General features: G+C 37.3%; 1 protein-coding gene across 3 annotated transcripts in view; it reads right to left on the bottom strand.

The window, feature by feature from the left end:
• Positions 1 to 307: 307 nt before the first annotated feature.
• The window catches only part of B4galt6 (beta-1,4-galactosyltransferase 6), an 82,098-nt gene continuing 57,107 nt past the window's right edge, over positions 308 to 25,298 (bottom strand). For 2 of the 3 annotated variants that reach the window (XM_013157197.2, XM_003474100.5), the window contains 5 exons: positions 19,783 to 19,899; positions 8,137 to 8,324; positions 5,033 to 5,155; positions 4,677 to 4,778; positions 308 to 3,687 (listed from right to left, as the gene is read on the bottom strand). In XM_013157197.2, the coding sequence (XP_013012651.1) occupies positions 3,540 to 3,687; positions 4,677 to 4,778; positions 5,033 to 5,155; positions 8,137 to 8,324; positions 19,783 to 19,899 (678 nt within the window). In that variant the 3' untranslated portion in view covers positions 308 to 3,539. The remainder of the gene's footprint in view (positions 3,688 to 4,676; positions 4,779 to 5,032; positions 5,156 to 8,136; positions 8,325 to 19,782; positions 19,900 to 25,298) is intronic. The other variant, XM_063231802.1, reaches the window with a different exon arrangement.

Genomic DNA, 25,298 nt, shown 5'->3' with positions numbered 1-25,298 from the left:
ACATCAGCTTAGGCTGGTGAAGCTGTGCAGGGAAAATAAAATTTATGCTAAAACTAAATTCTTGAAATTCATTTTGATACAACAGATTAGAAACTGTATTCATTAAAAATATTTAAATATGACTGCATCTTTTTTGAAGTAGAAAGATGATGTCAGAGTGTATTTCAGCTATGCCTGCCTCATGCTTACGCTGTAACACTAAGGCCATTGAGATTATCATCAGCAATTCAATTTGAAACATGAAAACAAAAACTCCCAGGTAACACGAAGAGTTCCTGAGAGGAAATAATTACATTATCACACAAAATCTTTAGAACATTATATTTCATAAAAGACAATGATAAAAAAGTACAAACATTTCCATGAGAAGCAAAAGAAAAAAATGAGAATACAAGAAATTACTAGCATTTATTTCAGTGCATTTATGTAGAAGCCTTTCTTAATAAAATAATCTTAAGTACACTTCCTTTTTCTGATAAACCTTATGACCATTTTAGTTCTCAGCCAGCGTACTTGCAAATCCAAGACAATAAATCTAGAGGTCTATTAGTTTGAAAATCACACAAAGAAACATAACAGAGACAAGCAAGGCCAAATAAAGTGACATAAAGTTTGCTTTCGCTTGTAGGAAGCAGCCAGAAGGAGACTATATTGGATGTTTTTCCATTTTGCTTTAAAATGGGTATCAGTATTTTGGCTGATAAAATGGTACAAGTTTTTAACACAAAATTTTATGTTTATATAACATTACAAATAAGGTTTTCCAGAACACCTTTTCACAAAAAACAAACAGAAATTTAGATTTTTAAAAACATCCTCCTTGAACCCTAGTTTTGGTGAGGAATTAAAGGACCACCTCCATTGTGACTCAGACAATGTTAAAACAAAGGCGTGTACATTTGCTCTTTACTTTTCTACAAACAGGCTCTTTAATTATTACTTCTTCCTCAGATTGAAAGACACCAACGCTCCCAGTGATGCCGCAGGGACTTTCCGACTTGGGTCCATACAGACAGCTTTGAGACTGAGAAGTACAACAGATACATTATCAGAGGATGACTTCATAATTTTACAAAGATTTCAACTTCCTGGACTTGATTTGTTTAGAAATGAAATAATACTTTTAAATAGACATGCCAAGCACTGCACCTGATAGAGGAGGTGATCAATACATGTTCATTAATAAATCCAGAAGACTGTTTGCAGTTGCAGTATATTTGTTAATCTTTAGGGAACAGATTTATTGTCATACAATAAAGGTAACTGGGGAAAATGCTGTCATTTACAGAAACATACACATGTTACTGTTTATAGCTAAATAATTTTAGGTCTGTACTTTAGGGAAAAAAAAGCAAACTGGTGTAGTAGTTTCCACAGCATGACATACCATGTTCAAAACTGCAAAAAAACAAGATATTCACATTCCACTCCTAAAATAATAAGGCAGATACTAGCAGTACTGAGTTCTTTTGAAACAGTACAATGTATACTAAAATAAAGATTCCAAACATGAACAAAATTCATTAAAATGAAAAATGCATTTCCCTAATAAGACTCAGAGACAACATTAATTTTTTCCCATAACTTAAATATTTTGGGGTTGTGTATCCATCCTAATACCTTGCTAGCGGTCAACCAATTTTTATCATTCTACTTTTGTTTCATCAAATTAAACTATGTTGGCTGTGAGAGACAAAGTGAACAGATAAAAAAATTAACTGCAAAGGTCTTAATTTTCAGAAGTTTTGATTTCTTTTTACTATTTTGAGTATCACCGAGAGAGAGAGAGAGAGAGAGAGAGAGAGAGAGAGAGAGAGATATGTTTTGAAAATATTTCTAAGAAATAAATACAAAAAAGTTCTGTTTGGCATCATAAAGAGAGGCTATAAGGTTTTTCAAACTATAAGAATTTCAATTACTTTATAATTTGGTTTATGGTCATTTCTGTTATTAAAACTGTCATAGAAAATGATACTTGAAAATTAAACTTACAACCTGAGATAAATAACCACATTTCTGTTTTAAGTGAATAATTCAGAGACAAATTTTACCCAAAGACTCCTCATATATAGAATTCTATCACTCTTCATTGTTGAAGATTCACTTTTTTTGGTTCTGTATTTGTGAAAATATTGTAATATATTTTAAAGGATCTTTCTAACGAATATCTTTCAAACTAAAAATGTTTGATTTTGCCTCAAAAATTTCATCCAATTTTAAGATAAAAATATTTGTTATCAGGAAATAAGACCTGTTTTCAGAAATATATAACAGTGCATTTAAGTAACTGATAAAGCATTTTAAGATAGTCTATTAAATTACACTTTTAGTGAGGAAATTTTAATAACAGCAAAGATTTCTTAAAAGTGGAAAAAATATAATTTGAATTTAACTGTTGATATTAAAAGGGTTCCTTTCAAAAGTGAAATTCTATAAGCCTGAGAATTAAACTTAAAATTTGTCTTTATTAAGCATTTATATTCATAAAAATAGAATATTTAATTTTTATCTAATAGTATAATTCATTTGTATAAGTTCTACTGGGTTTTCATAGCTCACTCCTTTAAAAAAGAAAAAAATTATTATTTAACAAAGACGGTGGGTTTTTGGCTCTTCTGAACTGGAAATAATAAAAGTGCAATAATTAAAAAAAAATGGACATACACAGTGTGTAAACACACAACCTTGGGAACATGTTTAGAGGCACAAAATCCCTGACGCGTACACCGGAAATACATGAAAGACATTTAACATAAAGAGGTCCTTAATATCATGTCACATCACAACTTTTAAGATTTCGGTAATACTCATGCAATATGCATAAACAATATGGTTGTTATTCAGCAAAATCTGATGAGACTGCAAGCAAGGAAAAAAAGCTAATATTGGCAGGAAGAAAAGCCGTTTAAGTCCTTTCTTTTTTCCCTTTAATGCCCTCAGAAGGCTGTGATTTCTTCCACATGAGAGGCTGAAGGTCTAAAGCTGAAATCTAGGGTAACGGTTTACTGTGTTAGTTTGCTGTCAATTACTGACAGTTCCTTCATTTCACACAAGGGTTAACCTCTGTTTATTGACATAAATTTACAGGTTTTTTTCCCCATGCAAATAAAAAAATGTCTAGAAAAGTCCAATAAAGGCATAATTGATTACATGCAAAACTGTGACACATCGTAATTTTAAACAATTTGAACACATTAATTTACATCACATGTACAAAATAGGTTTCAACAGAAATAAAAGCATTCTCTTGAATTAAATTATAGATTTTAGTATAAAAAATCTTCTCTTTGTAGGCTCCCTCCTAACATCCAATCTCAAGCGATGGCGTCCGCTTCTGCAGTGCTCATCATGGGACGTGTCACATGTAGAGAGCAGGGGAAGAACGGTACTGAATTTAATCCCACGCTGTAAACATAGAGAATGGCTGGCTCTTTCTGCAGTCAGGGCACTGAGACACATCCAATCACTGACCTCCGTCACGAGCGCACTCCAGGTTTCTGGTCCAGCACTGTGGCCCACCCACCACAGGGCTACTTCTGTCAATAGTCTTCGACTGGCGCTAACTCTGGCATGAGGTTTACAGATATATTTGTATACAACCTGTCAACCAGTATTTTTGGAGTGTATAATAAATTGTTCAACCCATCGATGTACTGGCGTTCTTTAGAATACCTTAGTAATTTATACCTACAGCGTTAAAGGGAAAAAACAAGGAAGTTACAGAAAACAAGTTCAAAAAACCAAAACTGATGCAAAGTATGTTCTAGATAGGACACTTACAATTAAAGCATTAAAAGCTCTTTACAATTTCAGCTTCTTTTGCATAACTTTAAAAAAACTCTAGGGGTTTGGAGTTTAGCTTAGGGGCATAAGCACCTGCCTTGCAAGCATGCAGTCTTGAGCTTGATCCAGGTACAAAAAAAAAAAAAATCTCCAGATCATTAATTCCGAAATGGAATTTTTACTAGTCAAAATATCCCATGTTTTTAAAAAAAAAAAAAAAAAAAAAAAACCATTTTGAACTCTGACAATGCAGACAGACTTAAGAAATAAAATGTGTTATGTTTTATGTTAAGGAAACATTTTTTAAATAAACAACTGGGTTTTTAAACATAAATATGTACGTATGTACGCGTATCTCTTTAAAACAAGCACAAAGCACGTTTTCCTTCCTTAGAGAATATTTTCTTCAAGGGGCTGGGGATTTAGCTCAGTGGCATAAGCACCTGCCTTGCAAGCAGGCAGTCGTGAGTTCGATCCCCGGTACCGATAAAAAGGAAAAAGACAAAAAAAAAAAAAAATAAAAAAAGAATATTCTCTTCAGCAGAGTTTTTTGGGGTGCAATGTTTTTTTATTAGTGCATGTTTATAGCACATGATCACATTCACTGTGGAGAGTTGGTACATGAACATAACACATCTTCATTCTGTTTATTTCCCCTTCTCTCCTCCATTTCTGGGTCCTCTTCCCATATGGAAAAGATCTGTCACCCAGTTTCCAGTTCTACTGCTTTCCTCGCCAACGGCTACCTCCCCCAAGCTCACCCTGGCTTTCATCACGGAGATTTCTAAGAAGACAGGGCTAAGGCCGAGAGCAGGGTGCAGTGTATTTTTAACCTGCCACATAATTAAACAGCTCTGAACAGACTCAGTGTCTGAAAATGACATTGAACTTACCGTCCTAAAAACTGGACTTCCCCCCGATGGTGATGAGGAATAGACTTGTATTTCCCTACATCTCCCTCTGGTCTGGTTACATTATATCCAGCATAGTGAACTCTACAACACAGCATAAAGACACACAGAAATGGATCGTGTGAATTCAACTTCAAGATGCAAAAGGATGCTCCAGGGGAATGCTGCCCAAACTTTCAGAAGAAACCCTTTATGAAAGAAAGAAATGCAAACAGGATGCACGAACTTCTAAAGTTTTCCAACCTGAAGAATCCTTTCTTGGAATAGGTCAAGTATGATTTATCTCATAGGAAAAAGTTGAGATTCTATTTTTAAGTAATTTGTCTCTTAACACATACCTGTTCCACAGGTCATCGTCTTCTCCTCCCCATCCCCAGAAGGCATTAGGGAAACCATTGATCTTTTTAAACTGCTCCACCGTCAGCCCACTTACACCACCAAAAAACTCTTTATATGGAAGACTAGAAAACAAAGCAGGACATGGCATTCTTTCAATGAAGTTTTTACAGTGCGCTAGATGAGATCAAATTTTCTTTTTCATGTGCTCTGAAAAATATACTGTTTCTAAATAAACAATTAGGTTCATTAAATACCAGTCTAGAAATGTAAAGTTTATATTCTAGTGAAACAAGTACATGTGTCAGGCTAAATGCAAAAAAAACCCTTGTGGCAACTGACATCTATATTTAATAGGGTCACTTTATAACACTCAAAGCTCAATGCTCAAAATTTGTATAATGTTCTTGTAACAAAAACAAACTTGATTAAATACATTAATAACTGCCAATGTAATGTTAGATTTTGCTAAATTAAAAATTTTAAAACCAAACTTATTTATAAAAGTTATTAAAAAGAACAGGATAGGTGTAAATTACAGCCACTCTAGAATTTAATTTTGAAATGATTATCTACCTTTTCTTTTAATTATTTTTTCTTTTTTGTTTTTTTGCATAAAAAGGTCTCACTATGTAGCCCAGGCTGGCTTTGAACTCAGTCCTCCTGCCTCAGCCTCCCAGGCTGACTGCTGGGGATCACAGGTATGTGCCACCATCTAAAATGATTGTATATGTTTCTGTTACACTCACAGAACACTCATAGGTAGCTACAAATGTTTATTTTTTAATGTACAAAAAAGAGTAGTGATGCTCTTCTTACTGTAGAGAGATAACCGTATTTTTGAATGAAGGTTTTATTATTCTTACCCTGTCCTAATCCATATTCCAAAGAATTGGTAAACTAGTATTTTTAAGCTCCATTTTTAATAATTGAAGTTAGTTTAGATATGGATTAGTGGTTCATGTCAAGGCAGCACCCCTGAACCTGCAGTACTGAATCAATTACTATGGCCCGAAAAAGAGCATGGGGTACCCCAAAGGGCCCCCGAAAGGGCTGGGCCACTATGCAGCACAGTAGAGAAAACGTAACTGTGCACAACACCCAAAACCAAGATGAAGGAAGTCTGGCTGGAGCCAGGGCAAAACTGTCTCAGAGAAAGCCAGGGTGCAGATTTCCTCTTGTGTCTGAGGGACTCAAATCACATGCTATGGGGAAGAACTGCGATTTGTCAGCTGGGAGTCTGCGGGGCTCACAGAACCAGAGAACTGCAGCTCCCATAACCAGTCCCAGGGGTGCAGGAGAAAATGATTTTGCTCCCACCCTGGGGTAAGGACATCCCAAGGCAGTAACTACAACACTGACTCTGTAAGGCTCATGATCGGGAGCTTGGGCTTCTAGTAGTGATGCTCCTGGGCTCCCACAGTGCCAGTACTCATCCTTGGAAGGGCTGCATTTCTCACGCCAGCTGGATTACTGTGCTCAGGCGAGTGGTTTGGCAAAAACCCACTGGATAATGGATATGAATAGACGTGTGTACGTTTACCGGCATGTATAAATCAGCAAGCCCCACCATCGGTTCTACTGCCATTCTGCTTAAGTAAAACAACTGACTGAATTATACACACACTACATTGCTGGGCATGGTAGCACATGCCTGCAATGGCAGCACTCAGGAGGTTGAGGAAGGAGGACTGCCATGTGTGTGAGACCAGCCTAGGCTACATAGTGAGTTCAAGGCCAGTCTGAGCTACACAGCAAGACCATCTCAAAAAAAAAAAAATCACACACAATGGAAAAAGAACAGACAAAATAAAGGTACAATAATAAAAACTGAGTAAAATCTTCTAGTGTTTATCTTATACTACCCCAAGCAGGACAGATGGCAAACCTGGGGGCCTGAGTTTTTGGGTCAGCAGGGTCCAGAGTTTGAGCGTTCCCCAGGCGTCAGCCTGCAGTAGAAGGCCTGACGCAGCCCAGCCCGCAGAGGACCTGCTACTGCCTCCTCGGTCCCCCTTCCCACCGCACGGCCTTCCAGAGCAGCCTACCCATCCTAGGCCTGCTCCGAGTGCACACAAGTCTTCTGTTCATTAAAAACTTACGAATATTAATTTTGAACTCTTAGTTTATAAAACCTGTAACCCTTAGGGTACATTTTAGTGAAAAATCAGTTATGCTGGATCTAACCTGATTCCAGCGGCTGACCAAAGTCAAGTTCCGCTCTGTGCTAGGAATGTCCTTGATGGCTCCCCCAGGTGACCCCAAACTTGGGAGTTCAGAGAGAGGAATAATGAGGAAAAGGGTTATTAAACCGAAAAGAAAAAAGAAAAAAAGGAAAAGAAAGAAAAATTGGATGCCAATTCAACACTGTGTCATTGAGCCTGTGTGCCTCTCTCTACTCTGCATGCAGGCCAGCAGCCAAAACTGTGACGCAGACGACACTGCACCAGGCCAGAGTCTTTTCTGCCCTCCACGTGGGTCCATCAGTGATGAGGGCTGTGATTGCCTTCCCAGATCAGACCTGCATCCTTTGATGTCAAGCTACTCTTACAGTGCTGATAACTGTTTACATTTAAGATCTCTCCAGTCAGAAAATAAATAGATTGGTATCTTACAATTAAAGAGCAGGTCAAGAATACAGAGCTTAAGAAGAAAATACACTGGAAAAGAAAAGCCTACTGGCCTCTAGCCATCAGCAGAGCGAGAGGAGGCAGCAGCAACCAGACCGGGCCACACACCCATGACTTGGGCAGGGTGATCCCACAGAGTATCTGCTCTGCGGCCTCCAAAGCAGAGGAAACCAGCCTTTAGAGGTACACACAGCTTACCCAGTGCTCCAAGTGCAAGGAGCTAGATTTAAATCTCCACTCCCTTACTGCAGAAACCAGGCTCCCTTTCCCACACACCACATTCAAGCCTCCGGGTAAGGAAGTGCCCAGAGCGATGGGTGACAAGTCACTCTATGCTCTGGCTCCCCAGGAGGTCAGCTGCGGGCACACAATATTCTTCAGGCTCCTGAGCTCTGTTTTGGCACCCAAACCTGCTAAGCCAGTTCAGTGCTGTAAGTGTACGAGTCTATCGTATGATACTGGGAACAGGGCACACTTACATATACATGTATTTATCCAATTTTGCTGCAAAGTGACGTGGCATTTCTCCACAGCCGTAGTAGTTCCGGTCATTTTCAGGGAGATGATCCACATCGTGGAAGATCACGCAGTCCCAGGCACTGTCCTTCATGGCTTCTTTGAAGCCCACATTGAAGAGCATTGCACGATTAAAAGGCTGTGTGCCCGTCTTCAGCAAATACAAAAAAGAAGTGTCAGACTTTGGCACCTCAATGTCTCCTACTTTATTCTAATTTGTTGAATCATGGTCAAATAAAAAGAATGACATCTAAATCAAATGGACAAGTCACAGTCATATGTCAGGATTTTCAGATACAGGGCTACAGTATCTGAAACAGTAGGGATACTTTCTGGGCAATGTGTCATTAGTGATTTAGTCATTGTGCAAATAGCGTAGATAAATTAAAGCAGCTAAAGTAGACAAATTACCGCAAGGTGACACAGGAATCACATGCAGTCTGCAGCTGGCTGTAGTGTTTCACTTCACTTATTACATTATTTTATACTTTGGTTAGCATAGAAGAAAACTGGACAACTGTTATTGTCTAGCCCACTAGTACATAGTCACATTTTATAGAATAGTGGAATTCATATTTCTGTTTTACTTCAATGTATCAGGCCATGAATTATTTATGAAAAGAAAAGAGAATAGTAAAAGTAGTACACTAAAGTAATGCAATTAAAAGTAACACACATTTGGGCTGGCAGTTTAGCTCGGTAGCATAAGCGCCTGCCTGGCAAGTGAGAGTTCGATCCCTGTTACCAAAAAATAAAAACAAACAAAAACCACATTTATTTCTTAGTGAGATTTTTCAAGACATAGGAAACTACAAGTGACAAACTGACAAAGTCAAAGAGGTCCAACTTTGTGTTACTAATGCTTATAATAAAGACCAAAAGAATCTTGGAGATAAAAACAATTCAAAGTTACTACACAAACCCATCTTCCTTCACTGTACCCATTTCCCCTTATTAAGAAAAAGTACTAACATGCACAAGCAATGGCTTCTATTTTATTATTCTTGCTATGATAAAAATAAGACCATCTTCAGGAAAAAACAATATATAAATCCCAATTTCCTATACTGCATCATTTCCCTTGGCAATAAAAAGTTTACCCCTCATGGAAAGAAAATAAAGGGGCATTTACCAATGTCTAAGCAACATTTTTCAAAATAATGTCTAAAACATAAAGCAAAAGAAGGATGAGGCTAGAAGTGGATGAGAGATACAAGGTAGTCATACTAGAATTGGCTTCAGGAGGGAGGAATGATTCATCTTTAGTCTTGGGCCTTGCACTAACTTGAGGTCACAAATCACTTTACTTTTTACAGCTTTTCTAACAATGAAATAGAATAAAAGGAAAAGGAAATAAATTATTATTTTCCTTATAAATTATAAGGAAAAATAAATAAATTATTATTAACATCAACATAAACTTTGAAGAGTTTTTTGGGGGGGATTTTGTTCATTTTGTTTTGAAGACAGGGTCTTGCTGTGTAGCCCAAATTCATGGCAATTAGTCTCAAATTCATGGCAATTCGGCCTGAGCCTCTCAAGTGCCCCTTTAAAGTTTTAACATTCCTTTGTATTAAATGTGGACATAATACTTAAAAGCTCACAGCAACAACAAGAAGTTCTATGTCTAATCCACCATCATCAGCCAAGCCAAGAACGCTACATTTCAACCCTTTAACTTGTTTATTCAGGTATTTTTCTCCATCTTTTGAGGTACTTAAAGTTCTGATATTTCTGCTTCATTAATATCAGGCACTATCTATGTCTTCTTACCACCCTCCAGGCTCACAATATATCATTTCTTTAAGTCACAGACTTTACATTATTAGGACAACATGGATATTTCTTTCATAATGGCAGAATTCTGTTTTGCCAAACTTAGATTAACTACAGCTTTCTACATAACTATGTACACTGAGCAATAAATCTCTACCTATTCCTTCCCCACCTCTCCAGCTCCATTCCCTCCCTTTACTATGCTTGTAACATGGACTGACTGCTGTCCAGACCATGTGTGTGTGTGTGTGTATGTGTAAAATCAGTGATTGGAAACCCCCATCTACCCTGACTCTTGACCTGGTACCCTCAGACTATTCCCATCAGGTAGAAGATCCTCGGTTGAAATTAACTTTCCCCTAAACCTTGAAAGGCATGTACCCCAGGACCCTACCTGTCAGCGCTGCTAACAGAGTTCCCACATTCATGACTTATAATACACTTCACTATGGATCTAATATCACTCTTAGGAATCTAAAGATGTATATCTAAAGATTCATGTCTTTATCTCTGGAGAATTTCCTTAATTTTTTTCCCTTTGCTCATTTCCTTCCACACCCTACAATTTTTTGTTACAGCTTTTTCAGAATTCTAACAGGTGAATGTATTAGTTACCTACTGACAACTAATCACAGCAAAAACTGGTGGTTTAAAACTAAAGCCAGGGGCTGGGTGGTAAAGGCTTAACACGCATGGTTTCATCTCCAGCATCAGAGGAAAAAACCCAGGGGCCTTTATTATGGGGACCATTTCTGTGGAGAAGGGATCTGGGAGCGGAGCAGAGCGTTTCACCGCCACCCACAGTGTGCTGGGCTTGCAGCACAGGAGGGTCCACATCCCGCTGGCACCGCACACGCACACACGCTGCGAATGGTTTCCTCTCCACAGCGCTGTCTGAGCATCCACGTGGCCAAGCAGCCGGCTTATCCAAGAGGTGAGCCAGGATTAAGCAGCAAGGTCTCTTTGACCCAGCCTCAGAAGTCCTGTCACTTCCACAGCCCAGCTTCCTCTCCCTACCAGGCAATTCACCCTTGGCCCCTGTGAGACATCTTGGAGGGTGACCGTACTCTTAGATCTGTCCCTATTTTCTTGTGTTTTGGTTCTATATTAGAGGTTGTTTCATATTCCAGCTATGCTACTGAAAATTTTTAGTTTCCGTATTTTCACTTTCAAAAATGCTCATGTTGTACCACTGTTATGATGTCTTGTCTGTCTCATGGACTGCCTTTCACTATCTTTTCTTGGCTCTGTGGATCTTGACCAAGTTCTCATTGACTATTCTCCTGGCTCCCCTGTTTAAAGTCTCATGCCCACTGTCTTCCACTCCCGTTTCTGTTTTTCCTAGGGGAGGCTTTCCTTAAAATGCGGGGATCTCTGGCTGCCTACTCACATTATGAATAAGACACCACATGTGAAGCTAAAGGAATCTCCACATATGTAGACCAGAATTGCTTCAAACCACTTGACTCACATAACCCACACATTCCCCAAACTAAATCAATGAACAAAACCTCCATGCCCCTTCCTCCAGTAAGGAGGAATTCCTGCAGTTCCTTACTCAAGACAAAGTCCCTGGTATGGTATCACGTTTGGCAGTTTTCTACTGCTTATATGCAACAGTCAGTTCGCCAGCAAATAACCACTCCTAAAACCCAACACAGCCCAAACCAACCACAGCTCACTACTTCTGCCACTACTACTGGAGCCCATGTCATCTTCATGCAAAAGCTTTCTCCCTCTTCTCCTCTCAGCCTTGCTCCACCTATAGCTTGTTCCTTATACAGTGCAGTGTTATTTACTAGGTTGTTACCTCCACTCAAACCTGCCAGGGCCTTCTGACATCACACAGTATATCTCGAGTTCTCATCCTCTCCATCACTGAACGCTCTGGTGACAGTAAGCTCTCTGTGCACACCACATGCCAGCTCCTCCAGCACTGCCTGGAGAGCAGCCTCCGGCAGCTCCTTCGTGCTGTGCAGGACGCTCTAAGCTCACCCCCTCAGAGAGGTCCTGCTCTCCCTCCTCTCACCGCTCCTCTGTCTCCTCTGTCGGGCACCTCAGCCCTACATGCTGTCTGACAGTCACACAGTTACAAACTCTTTCCTCCCCAAAACAGAAAGGTTCATACCTGCTTCGCTCACTGCCACATGCCCGTCGCTGAGTAAGGAAAGTGGGCTGCAGGGAGGTGACAAAGTGACGAGCTGGTCTTTTTCTTTGGGGAGCTCTAAATACTAGATCCTAGTGCTAATCTATTTCTCTAATGATGTCACCACTCGGGTCCTACATGGTTGAAGGGGTGAGGGGTTCTACCTGACTGCTGGCCTCAACAAGCTGAACATGGAAAAGGCCTGAGGACCCCTGGGGTCAGCATACAGGCTTACTTAATGCCCTGTCTGTATGCCCACAGCTTAGCTGTGTCAACAGTCAGGAGCTTTCCCAGCTCTCCCCAGAGGATTAACTTGCCATTTTGTACAAACTACAACAGAGTCATCACCTAACCATACAAAGACTGCAGATCTGTTCTGTAATCAAATTTTCGAACAACCTCCTTACCAAAACCCCATGGTTGAGCCAATCTTCTCTGCTGTATTTCAGGGGCCATGACAGCTGGGGGTTTGAGTCCACACTTGTTACAATAGCACTCCTTAAGCACACAGGTCTAAGTGTTCTCTGTTCCACTAGGCAACAGTTCAATCCAATGCCCAGTCCTGTATCTCTATGCTTACAGTTTAATAACTGAAAGAGATTCTTTTTTTTTTTTTTTTTTTTTTTTTGATACCAGGGATTGAACTCACAACCTCGCACTTGCCAGGCAGGCACTTATGCCACTGAGCTAAATCCCCAGCCCAGAGATTCTTTTTCTTTTACTCTCATTTTTGGAGTCTGCAAAGGAGAAGAGGTGAACCCATGCGTACTCTTCCATATTTACTAGGACTTTTTAAGCTGTTCTTCAATTGCTCAGCTCTTCTCCTGGGAACCTATCCAGCAGAAAAATTTCACTTCAATTTCATATGTGGTAAAGACATTTCCAACTCAAAACCACACACTTTCAAATACGTGGTCCTGAATTAATATTGATCAAGGCTAAGATTCAGAGCTAAGAGGTTTTCAAGTAAAAATACAGATTTTAGCTGTTTTTGTAAAAAGATATCTTTATCACATACACAAAATAATTCAGTGGTGCTGAAGTCTCAGGAGAATGTGCCTTTAAAATCACACAGACAGATATCTCATCTTCCAGCACATTATGGGAGACTTAAGTCTTAAAAAAAAGAAAATAGCACTTGGTAATCCTGACCTAGAAATTTATAAGTATGGCCTTCACGAAAGTAGCTAAAGTGTTTGACCCATATTCAGATTAAAAAGGCTAATTTGTATAGTATAGGTTGTTATATTAGTAAATACACTGCATGATATACATCATAAGCACAAAGAACAGAACTTAAAGAGTGGTTTACAGATACAGAAGTACATTATATTAAATACCAGGTACTTCCACGGAAGAAAAACTGAGGGGAAAAAAATAGGACACATTCATAATAAATCAAAATTAAAAAAAACTGTAACCATTGTAGTAATCTGAGTAAACACTACCCAAAAATAAAAAAAAATAGAACCTAATAATACAAGCTAGATGACTCGTCCATTATGTATTTTCTTATTTATTACTGCAAATTAGGAACATAAATCCCAGCAGGCCTTTTTATAGGAATTCACAGACTCACTGTAAAAGGCCAAAGATAGATGTACATATAAAAACTATATAATGTTTATTTATGGTAACATGTATTTATGTATTCATAGCTATGCTAATGCATTTTTGACAAAGGTGCCAATTAGAAAATATAATCTTTTGAATAAATAGTGAGTGAATAAATAAGACTCTACTCCTACACCCAGTACCACAAATGAACCTATAAACTTCAGGAAGAAAACCTTAAAAAATAATATGCTACACATATAAAAAAATCATATTATAAAATATCAATAACTGGACTTAATTAAAATTAAAAGCTTTCATTTTCCAAGACAGAGGTAGGAACATAAAAGGCAAACCACAGATTGAAGGTTAGTGTTTGTAAAACCTGTATCTTAACAGAAGATTTATAACTAGAAAGCAGAATTCTTACAACTCAGTAAGAAAATCTCATTTAAAAAAGTAGAGGTCTGAGTAGAAACTTTCCAAGTAATATACATATAAAAAAAGCATTCAAAAAGACACTCAATATCATTAGTCATGAAGGAAATGCAAATTAAAATAGCAGTAGAGTATTACTACACACTCTCTAGCCATGCCGAGGGCTGATAATAACATCAAGCAATCAGAAAGGTGTGAATATGAAATTGCTATGTGTCATACACACATGAAGTGACAACAGGAAGACTGGTATTAGGATACACAAAGACCCGGTGTTCAGGTGTTCCACACTGTTTTTAGGATTCTGAAACATCATTTCATCCATGTTTAAAAAGAATGCAGATAACTGAATTCTCCCATTACACTTAAAATTCACAGCATTTAAAGAAAAACACACATTATAGAAGTCAGTCATTTCATCCTGATTTATTCGGCTTAGATAATATCTACTTAAACAGAATGAACTTTTTTGGTTTTGCCAATATTTGCTTATTCTACTCTATTCCGGGCTGTTTCTCTTTCTAGTTTCTTTTATTCCCTAAAGAGAAAGTATTGCCCCTTTGTTTATTCTCTGTAAAACAGAATCATTTTTTGTCTATGACTTCTACTCCGAGTAATATTTTGGCAATTCTTTTATGATCATGACAAACTGTATTAATAATGTTATATTATAATAATGTAATATTATACTCCAATTACTTTGCTATTAAATTTTATTTTTTTATATAAGAGTGGTTTTGTATTTTCTGTGACACGTACTCGTATTATGTTAAATTTTTAAAAAAGAATCACAGAATCTGATTTGGAAGAGATCTTATTTATAACATGGTTTAATCCTCTATGTAACATATGTTTTTTTTCTCTATCTCCAACCCAGACTGAAGTACTCCACAAAATTATCTCTCAAAACTGATAAGAAATAAAACACTTGCATGATACAAAAGATCTGAGGAAATTTATGACCACCAAACCAGCACTCCCAAAAGGATATTCCAGAAAAAGACCATGAAGAAAACAATTCCAAGAAGCCCAACAGAATCAATCTACTAGAAAGGCAAGCAGTTAAACAGAGAAAAAAGAAAAGGTATCAACAATAGGAAAACAATATGATGACAAGGATAAGTCAGGACCCATCAGTTATGCCAATCAACATGAATGATTCAATTAATCAATCAAAAGAATCAGACTGGCAGATTGGATCAAGAAACAAGACCCAATGTTATGCTGCATACAATAAACACATTCAACTTACACAGAAACTCACAGACTGAAAGTCAAAAGATAGAAAATAATACTCCATGTGACAGAAACCTGGAAAAAAGTAGGAATAGCTAAACTATTTGCAAAAAAAGTGGATTTCAAGTCAAGATTGATCAGAAGAGACAATGAAAATCACTACAAACTTAAGCGAACAATAGAAGAGGAAGAGATAAAACTCATAAAAATATATACACCAAATACCAGCACACCCAACTACAGTTTATAAAACAAACACTGATGAATATGAAAAGCGAGATAAACACTAAAATAGTTATAATGGTGGACCTCAATATCCCATTGTCATAAATACACAAATCAACTAAACAAAAGATCAACAAAGAAATATGAGCTGAACCAAACTTTTGAACAAATGGGACTTGGTAGATATCTACCGAGCATTCCAACCAACAATAGAATACATATTCTCAGCATATGAAACTATCTCCAAAATAGACCAAACTCATAGAACATGCTTAAGTAAATGCAAAGGAACTGAAATTATCCCATGCATATTACCAGATTATAGCACAATGCAACTGGACACCAACGTCAAAGGAAACCACGAAAACTACATAAACACATGGGAATTACATAAAAGCCTCCTCAGCAACCAGTGGATCAGAAAGAAATAAAACAATTTATTTAGAAAGAAATAAAACAGTTTCTACCATTAAATGATAATGTCAATACAACATACTGGAACTTGCGGGACACAATGAAAGCAGTCATAGGAGGGAAATTTATAGCAATGAATTCACCATCAGAAAAACTGAGTAACCTCAAATAAATGACTTACTGTTGAACTTCAGCTTCTAGAAAAAGAAAAGCAAGTTAAATTCAGACCTTGTATGAACAAGGAAATTATGAAGATCAGAGCAAAAATGTATGCAATGGGACTAAGAAAATAACACAAAGAAATCAATAAATCATTGAGTCACTTTTTCAAAGATTAAATAAAATACACAAACCCTTAGCCAATCTTATCTGGAAGGAAAAATAAATTTAAAGTTCACATAGGAATGAAAAGGGCGAAATCACAACAGATCTAGCAGAAATCCAGAAGATCAATATACTTTGAGAACCTATACACTAGGAAGATAGAAAATCCCTAAGAAATGGACCAGATCGCAGAGATGGATGAATTACCAAAGCTGAATCAAGAATACATGAAAAACCTAAATAACCTAGTTTCAGTCAATGAAATGGAAAAACTATTAAAAAAAAATACCAGCAAAGAAAAGCTCAGGTCATGATGGATTCACTGCTGAATTGAACAAGAAATTAAGAGAAGATCTAATGCCACAATTACTCAAACTCTTTAATAAAGCTGAAAAGGAAGCAATACTTCCCAGTGATTCCTGGAGCAACGGATAGAGTTTAGCAACATAAGCACCAAGTCATTCCTGGAAGCAAGCATTATCTTGATATCAAAATCATAGAAGGATCCAATCAAAAAGATAACTACAGTCTGATCTCCTTGATGAACATAGATGCCAAAATCCTCAATTAGATACTGGCAAACAGAATGCAGCAAACCACCAAGGAAATATACCATGATCAAGTAGGATTCATCCCAAAGATGCAACGTGGTTCAACATATGCAAATCAATAAATGTACTATACCACATTTAACAGAACCAAGAACAAATACCAGATGATCATCTCAATAGACACAGAAAAAAATCTGACAAGTCCAACACACATTAATAAAAACCCCACAGAAAATTAGAATAGAAACTCTTTATCTCAATATGTTAAAAGCCATCTATGACAAACCAACACCCAGCATCATACTAAATGGACAAAAACTGAAAGCTTTCAATCTAAACTCAGGAACAAGACAAGGATGATCACTAACATCAACCCTACTCAGTTTAGTTCTGAAACCACCTGCCGGAGCAACTAACAAAACAAAGAAATAAAAGTACATGGACAGGAAAGGAAGAACTTAAATTACCATTATTTGTAGATGACATGATATTTACTCTACAAAGACGATCCCAAACACTCTACCAATAGACTTCTAGAATTAATAACCACATTCAGTCGCATAGCTGGATACAAAGCTATCACTCAAAAATCTATTGCATTGGGGCTGGGGATTTAGCTCAGTGGCATAAGGACCTGCCTTGCAAGCAGGCAGTTGTGAGTTCGATCCTTGGTACCAATAAAAATGAAAAAGACAAAAAAAAAAATCTATTGCATTCCTGTCCATACATAACAAATTCACTGAGAAAGAAATTAGGGAACTAACACCTTTCACAACAGCATCACAAAAAATGAAATACTTAGGAATCAACCTAACTGAGGAAGTGAAAGACCTTCATATTAAAACTATTCAAAGACCCAATCCAAAGATGGGTCAATAGACACATCTCAGACAAAGAAGTGAAGTACAAACACCAAATAAATACATGAAGAAATGTTAAATATCTCTGGTCATTTAAGAAATGCAAATTAAAACAACACTGACACTCCTTCTCACTCTAAAAACAATGGTTATTATCAAGAAATCCACTCGACACATACTGTTGAGGCTGGGGGCGGGGAAGGAACTCTTTTTCATTGCTGAGTACAAACTTGTACAACCATTATGGGAATAAGTGTGGCGATTCCTCAAATAATTAAAACTACAGGTTATATTTGATCCAGTTATTCCCCTTCTTGGAATCTTCCCAATAGAGTTAAAGGCATCATTCCATAACAACATATGCACACCCATATTTATATCTGCATGATTTGTAATAGCTAACTCTTGGAAATAGGCCAGATGCCCATCAACAGATGAATGGATAAAAAAAGGTGGTGTTTATATACAGTGGAATACTGCTCAGCCATAAAGTTAAATGAGTCATTTGTAGGTAAATGGATACACCTGGAAACCTTTTTTTTTTTTTTTTTTTGGTCTTTTTCAGACAGGGTATTGCTATGTGGTTCAGGTTGGCCTTAGGCTCACTTTGTAGCCCAGGATGGTCTTGAACTTGGTTGTAAACAATCTGCCTGCCTCAGCCTCCCAAGTGCTGGGATTACAGGAGTGTGCCAACAGCCCGACTGTGAGACCATAAATTTTAAGTGTAATAAGCAAGACACACACGTTTAGGTATCACATAGTTTCTCTCATGTGAGGAAATCCTACTGTAAGTAAGGAGCAAAGTGGGAGACAGAGGCTGAGAATAAGACCTATTCAAACAGAAAGGGGAAAAAGGGGGCGGGGAAGAGGAAGGGAAGTAAGGCAACAGAGATTTAGAAAAAAGAGTTGAAGGGAAAAAATGCAAACAAAGCTTCAGTAAATGGGGAGGGAAAGGGCTGAAGAGTGGAGCAGAATGGGAAAAGAAAGAATTAAGGTATTTTTTGTACAGGTACAAATTTCCTATGACGAATGTGAGCACTATGTATGAGAAATATGTACTAACGTTAAAAGAAAAAATACTTTTAACCAGTCAGTTCATTCAATGCGTATTTACCTATCAGTTATTGATCCGGTCTATATCATGGAAAGGTCAGTGAGCCATTACTAATGTCTGGCTAAGCGAGGCTCCCAAATAATATACATGTGGCTAAAAAGAATCACTCACGGTTCCTCTAGTAAGAAAGATGACTTTGAAAACTAAAAACAGCAAATGTTCACTGTATATCACTTTCTTTTTAAGGATTTTAAGGGTCTTACTCAAGTGCCCCCAAATACCTAATAAATTCACACAACATTAATATTCAGGGGTAACCAGTAACTGCTTCATAGTAAAAAAATCCTCAATGAAGAATTATCCATTGATACTTGCTGTTGAATACTACCACCAACAAAACCTTACCCTTTATTTTCTATACTTAAACCCATGGGTCAGAAACTGAAATGATCTTCTAAAATTAAGTACAATGAACACATCTGAGGTGACTCTAAAGCATTTCAATATAATTTAGAAGCTTTAAGTTTCACTTCAACATGTATCATTTCTGAGTCCAAAGGGCAGTACACAAAGCTAAATGTGTCCTATGTGGACATGACATGCCTACATGACAAAACACACAACACAAAACACATTCTCAATTAAATGAAACTTTACAAAGGTTTTCAGGAATAAACAAAAATCATAAGCCAAAGTATAAAACAGAGCAAGTCAAAGGACACTGTCATCCTAGAAGATAAAAATCAGCTGTATGTAAATATCTAAATTTGACCATCTACTGTTTTGAGAGTCATTTAACTATATCAGGGTTCCATAAAGTTAAATGGGATTGTTTGTCAACTCATTTGACCAAATTCCAATTATTGTAAGAAAACTACTACAGGAAAAAAATACAGGCGTAATATAAAATATAATTTTATTCAACTATACAACCAATCATTACCTGATTAATCTTAACATTTTTAATCAAACCATATTTTAGAGTTTTAAGTTCTATAACACTAAGTGATCATTTGGAAAAATATTCTCACCTGTTCAATGACATAAAAGGCAAATTCCAGCCGCTGTTTCTGGAGCATAGGAATCAGGTGCAAGAAAAAAATTGGAAGATGTTCATGGCGATTACGGAAAGGAATGAGAACTGCCACCTTTAAGACAAACAGTCACATTTATAAATGAATACAGCAGCAAATTCTAGAGGCAAAGATAAAAACTCAGTCTTGGAAACTGCTGATAGCCTTAATGTCATCCCCTTATGAATTTTCTCACCCAAGATACAACAGCAAGCACCCAGACAAGACCCTTGCCTTCATGTGAAACCAGAGAGATGCAGATAGGTTCTGAAGGTAGTTCAGGGGTTATGGTCCTTCTCCTACAAACAGCATGCAAAATCAATAAACGATACGAAGAGTGATCAATCAGATTTCAAACACTACTGAGGTGACTGTGTAAAGAACAGAGCAGAGAAGACCAAAAGTGGACTCAGCTGTTTCAGGAGATGATGCAACGGCAGGTGAACTACAGTAAAGGCTGAAGAGAAGTACGAGAATTTCTTAAATAGGAAAGTGATAAACAGGGTTTGGCTAGGACTGAATGTGAGGAGTGGGGAACAGGAAGGTAGCAAAACTGTAAGTTTTAGATTTTAACGCTGATGATAAGTAACAACTTTCTAAGAGGACATTATGTTAAGTGAAAAATGTCAGACACAGAAACACCAATTCCAAGTTCTTGCTCATATGTAGAAGTTAAAAGAAGTCATTCTCAAAGAGGAAGAGAGTAGAATAGTATTACAAAAGGCAAGGAAAGGTAGTGGAAAGGAGAGACAAAGCTTGGGTAACAGGTGCCAAAGTACAACAGCTAAGAAGACTAAGGTTGAATGTTCCGTATCACAGCATGGTAATGATAGTCCACAAAACCCATGATGTACTGGAGTGAAGAGCTCAAAGTCTCTAAACACTAAGAAATGAGAGCTCTATAAAGAGAGAAAAGGCTAATTAGCCTGACTTAAGCACTGTACACTGCATATACTTACTGAATTATCACACTGTACCTCATAAATATGTATAATTACTGCATGTCAATTAAAAGGAAAACTAAACAGCTTATTGGATTTTAAACTGAATTGAAAGGTGGGCATGGCAGTGCATGCCTACCATTTCAGTACTCGGGATACTGAGGCAGGAGGATCCCTCTGAATTTGAGGCCAGCCTGAGCTACAAAGTGAGTTCACAGCCAGCCTAAATTACACAGTGAGACCCTGTCTCAAAGAGTCAAAAACAAATAAATGAATTCAATTCAATTGAAAAGTAGTTCCACTTTAATGTCTATTATCCTCAGATGGCTTACCTGGCCTAGAGATATTTTTCAGAAATACAGTAACAGAAATCAAATTCTTTACATGTGAACTTTCAGCCATAGCCTACTAAAGTACCTCAGTCACCTATAGCACTGTGAAATATACATGAAGTGTGACATTGTCAATACATTTTTCACTTAATCAAAATGTACAATTAAGTTTCTGATACTTTGTAAATTTATCTGTGGTTATGTTAAATCATTAAGCTTAACAAAAAAGATTACATGAAGAGGACAGTAAAAAAAGAAGTCTTTTATAAACCAAAGAAATTTATGCTCCCCCTTTAAACAGAAGGAAAAAACACATATATGGAATTAAAAACAGTTCCTTAGTATATCACCCTTTTTTCTAATATGAAATAAAAGGGAGCCAGAGTTGAATAACTGCCTTGTATATGCAAGGGCCTTGGTTCACCTTCAACATTGGAAAAAAAAAAAACAGAAACCAAACCAAAAAGCAGGAACTCATGACTGGCATGGTCTTCATAGCTAGTTAGCACAATGTAGGAATAAGTGAGTAATTATCAATGACCGTTGCTGTCTTAAATTCTCTGCTTCCTGAAACTTCACTTAGGAAGAGACTGATTTCCGTTACAATGTGTCTGAAAAATATCTCTAGGCCAGAGCAGCCTGTGAGGATAACAGATATTCAAGTGGAACCACTTTTCAATTCAATTTAAAATCCAAAATGTTCTTTAGGTTTTCCTTTTTTTCTGTACATACTTACAAAGTACAGTGTCAAACCTTTGTCATTCATATAAGCTACGTCTCCTTACAATTCAGCTTTTGCTTGCGAAAGAGCTAAAAGTCTCCTAAGTTACTTTTCTTAGTAAGTTTTGGGCTAAGGTAGCTTTATTATTATTGTGAATGTTTAAAATAAAATTTGAAACATCTCTGTCACTCTATGTACTGGATTTTTAAATCCAATTTAAATTCTTTGTAACAAACATTATGTAATAACACTCTAGGATTAAAATTTTATCTATAGCACATAATTTTACTAATGAATGAATAAATGTGAATAATTGAAAGCACAAAAGTTTTGAACATGACACTAAATAGTGTCAAAAACACAGTAACATTACAGCTGTAGGTGTGACTCAGTGTCAGAGTACTTTACATGTGGTAGGGTCTTGGTTCAGCCCCAGCCCCTCCAAAATTAAAAAAAAAAAATAGCAACATTCACCTGTATGTTTTACATTACCAGAATTCTAAATGGGACAGAAATTCAAACTTTCAAAAGGTAAAATATGGTAATGCTGTGTAGTAAAAATGAAAGTGTCTAACCTGGAATGACACCACCAATCTTCCTCATGCTGAGATTGACCAAAAAAACCCCAAGGACAATAGTTGCCACGAGCCTGGTGGGCAATACTAATCTACCGGAACTCCCTTCCTATCCCTGCATATGCTGGAACTCCCCACAGACTGGGACTTGCCGGCAGGTTTCCATACGGTTGTCACAGTCATGGAATTCCTAAGTTGATACAGCTGCCAAGCCAGTTCAGAGGCCCCTAGACTTACTATACAAAATTACTATGAAAAGTAAAAGATGAGTCTCATGGTAGTGCATGACCCTGCCAGGACCCTTATTTGAAGGAATGATAACTTCTAGGAAGGGAAAAAGAAAGAAAGAAAGAAAGAAAAAAAGACCAAGCCCGGCACTCCTGGATTTGCACATGGCCAGAAGCTGGCCGTCTGTGATATACTGTCACTGGACAGTAAGAGCAGGTAAGGAAGGCAAGCAGGGTTGGATGGCACACACCTGCAATCCCAGCACTCCTGGAGGTTTCAGCAAGAGGATAGTAAGTTCAAAATCAGCTTGGACAACTCAGGGACTTAACCAGACCTCATCTCAAAATAAAAAAATAAATGATTAGCTGGGGAGGTAGCTGAGTAGGAGGCCCTGGGTTCAGCCCCCAATTGTATGCACACACACACAGACAGGGCAAGCAAGGTAAGTAACACTTAAGAGAAGAAGCTATCCAATGGCCATGGGGTCCACATTAAAGACATTAATTAAATATAATTAAGCTCACATGAGTTGACCACATGAAGGTAAACAAGGGCAAAGTTGTAATCTTTAATACAGTAACCTCTTCAGTGAAGTATTTAAAACTTTAAAAGCAGGTGCTTTTTTAACCTTACAAGGAAAATGAGAATATATAAGAGAAAGATATAACCAATGTCTTGGTAAATTCAAGTAAGTTAAACTGACGTTTAATAGCAAATAAATGCTCAAACTATAATGAGATGCTATCATAGACTGTCAGTGATGTGCCTAAGCCAAAGCTTCTTTTAAATTAAAATAAAGCAGAATAATATCTTAAAATTTCATTTGCCACACCTTTTGAAGCTGTAGAAAGACATTCTCAATAGTTTACAATTTACTGTCTAGAAGAAGACCTCAGTGTTCTCTGAACTTTCACTTTGAGACTGAATGGCCTTGGTTTAAGGACATGCTTGTTCCATGTGCCCTCATTTGCTGTGCAAACTCTTGTTGATACATCCCCAGGATGATGAAGAACATCTGGTCATTATCTTCTGAGAGAACAATGCTTCATCTTTCCAAATCCCTCTGTATCACCTCTTGTGCAAGCAAAATTATCCCATTCAGTTTCCTCCCACTTTAAAACCACTACACTTACTGAAATTTATACACCTATTTTTTCCTTTGCTTATTTCTTCCTCAGTGTGCTACTGGAAGATGAGAAGATAAGCAAGAAAAGTGTTCACCATGTAAGCTTCCTCCACCTAGCTTTCATCCCACTGTCATACTTTAAGCACAGCACCAGCTAAAGCTCCTAAATGACACGGCTTTTAGATTTGGTTAGTTCAGAACCTATCGCAGTTGTCTGCACTGAGCTGGGTTGAGGGAAGTAGAAGCCAGCACACCCTCATTCTCTCATTGTTCCTCACCGTAGGAGGATTAGAAACCTGGAGACATTTGATAAAAAAGGAAGATTCTTGTCCTAATATGACAGTCAGAATGTATGAAGACCACGTTCAAAAACGTGCATTTTTATCAAACACCTCAAGGAGCTCTAATAAGGGTGGCCAGATCCACCTCTGAAGGGCCATGGACCAGAAATTTAACTTCAGGCCTCTGAGTAAGTAACAGCACCCAGCAGCCACCTGGTTCTTTATGCCTGTAGATGTCAGACAGCTGTTCCCGTCCTCCACCTGAATCCTGAATGGAAAGGCAATGTCAAGGTAAGCATATCACTCTTAATTACCTGAACAGCATCACCATCTTCCTCTTCCAACCTCCCGTTTAGAAATATCTGCCTTTAGAAAATGTCTAACCTGTGCAGAAATCTTCCAGAAGTCTGCATTATTAGAAACACCCAGATTTCCTGATATCACCAGCTTTGGTAAAATCACTGTTATAATTAAATGAGCATCATTTAACTTGGCTTTAAAAAAGCCCCAAATATTAAAAATCAAGTTAACCACAGATGTTTAATATAAATCTAATTTTTTTCCTCTTTCATTCTTTCTCAAACATATTCCAACATTAGGATGGAACAGCATCAAAATGTTAACAGGAAAGGAGGGATAAGAGAAAGAATTATTTAATTAAATATGACAAGTATTGCTCACTTTTGAAAGATTCCTAAAATTCCTCTCACAGCTTTAGTAGTGTCATAGTCTGGAACTAAAGACTGTATTTAGAGAAAAGTTTGCTAAAAACTAAAATAAGTGTATCATATAGTACCCAACTAAAACAAGCTAATTTTTAGGGACCTAAATTAGTTTGTTTCCAGGAACTCCTTTCAGTACTATAATGTACTGAGTCACGTGGAGTTCACTGGTCACTAATACCCTGCAAGTAGGAATTACTACTGTGAATTATTCCAAGAAAATCAGAAGAAAATATACCATCAAACTTAAAATTCATCTGCTATAATACTGACTTCAGGAAAAAGGACAATACTTACCTTCTTATCCCAAATTATTCTGCTAATACAATACACAGCACACACCCAAGGGGGATGTTGTATATCACATTTACATTCCCACACCGACCTCCCTCTGACCTTACAATCCTTATTACTGAGTTTTTTGTCTTCCTTTAGTATTCAACATACACATTCATCACTCAAGTAATAAAATAACTGATTTGCCTAGGGTAGTAGTGTCACTTTTTAAAAAGTGAAAGTGCATGTAAATTGAGCCATATGTCATATAG

The sequence above is a fragment of the Cavia porcellus genome, unplaced genomic scaffold (genome assembly GCF_034190915.1).
Source record: "Cavia porcellus strain 051 isolate PalLab524CR breed Dunkin Hartley unplaced genomic scaffold, mCavPor4.1 scaffold_20, whole genome shotgun sequence".
Lineage (NCBI taxonomy): Eukaryota > Metazoa > Chordata > Mammalia > Rodentia > Caviidae > Cavia > Cavia porcellus.
The sequence above is the reverse complement of the archived record's forward strand: the minus strand, read 5'-3'. Positions and strand labels throughout refer to the sequence as shown.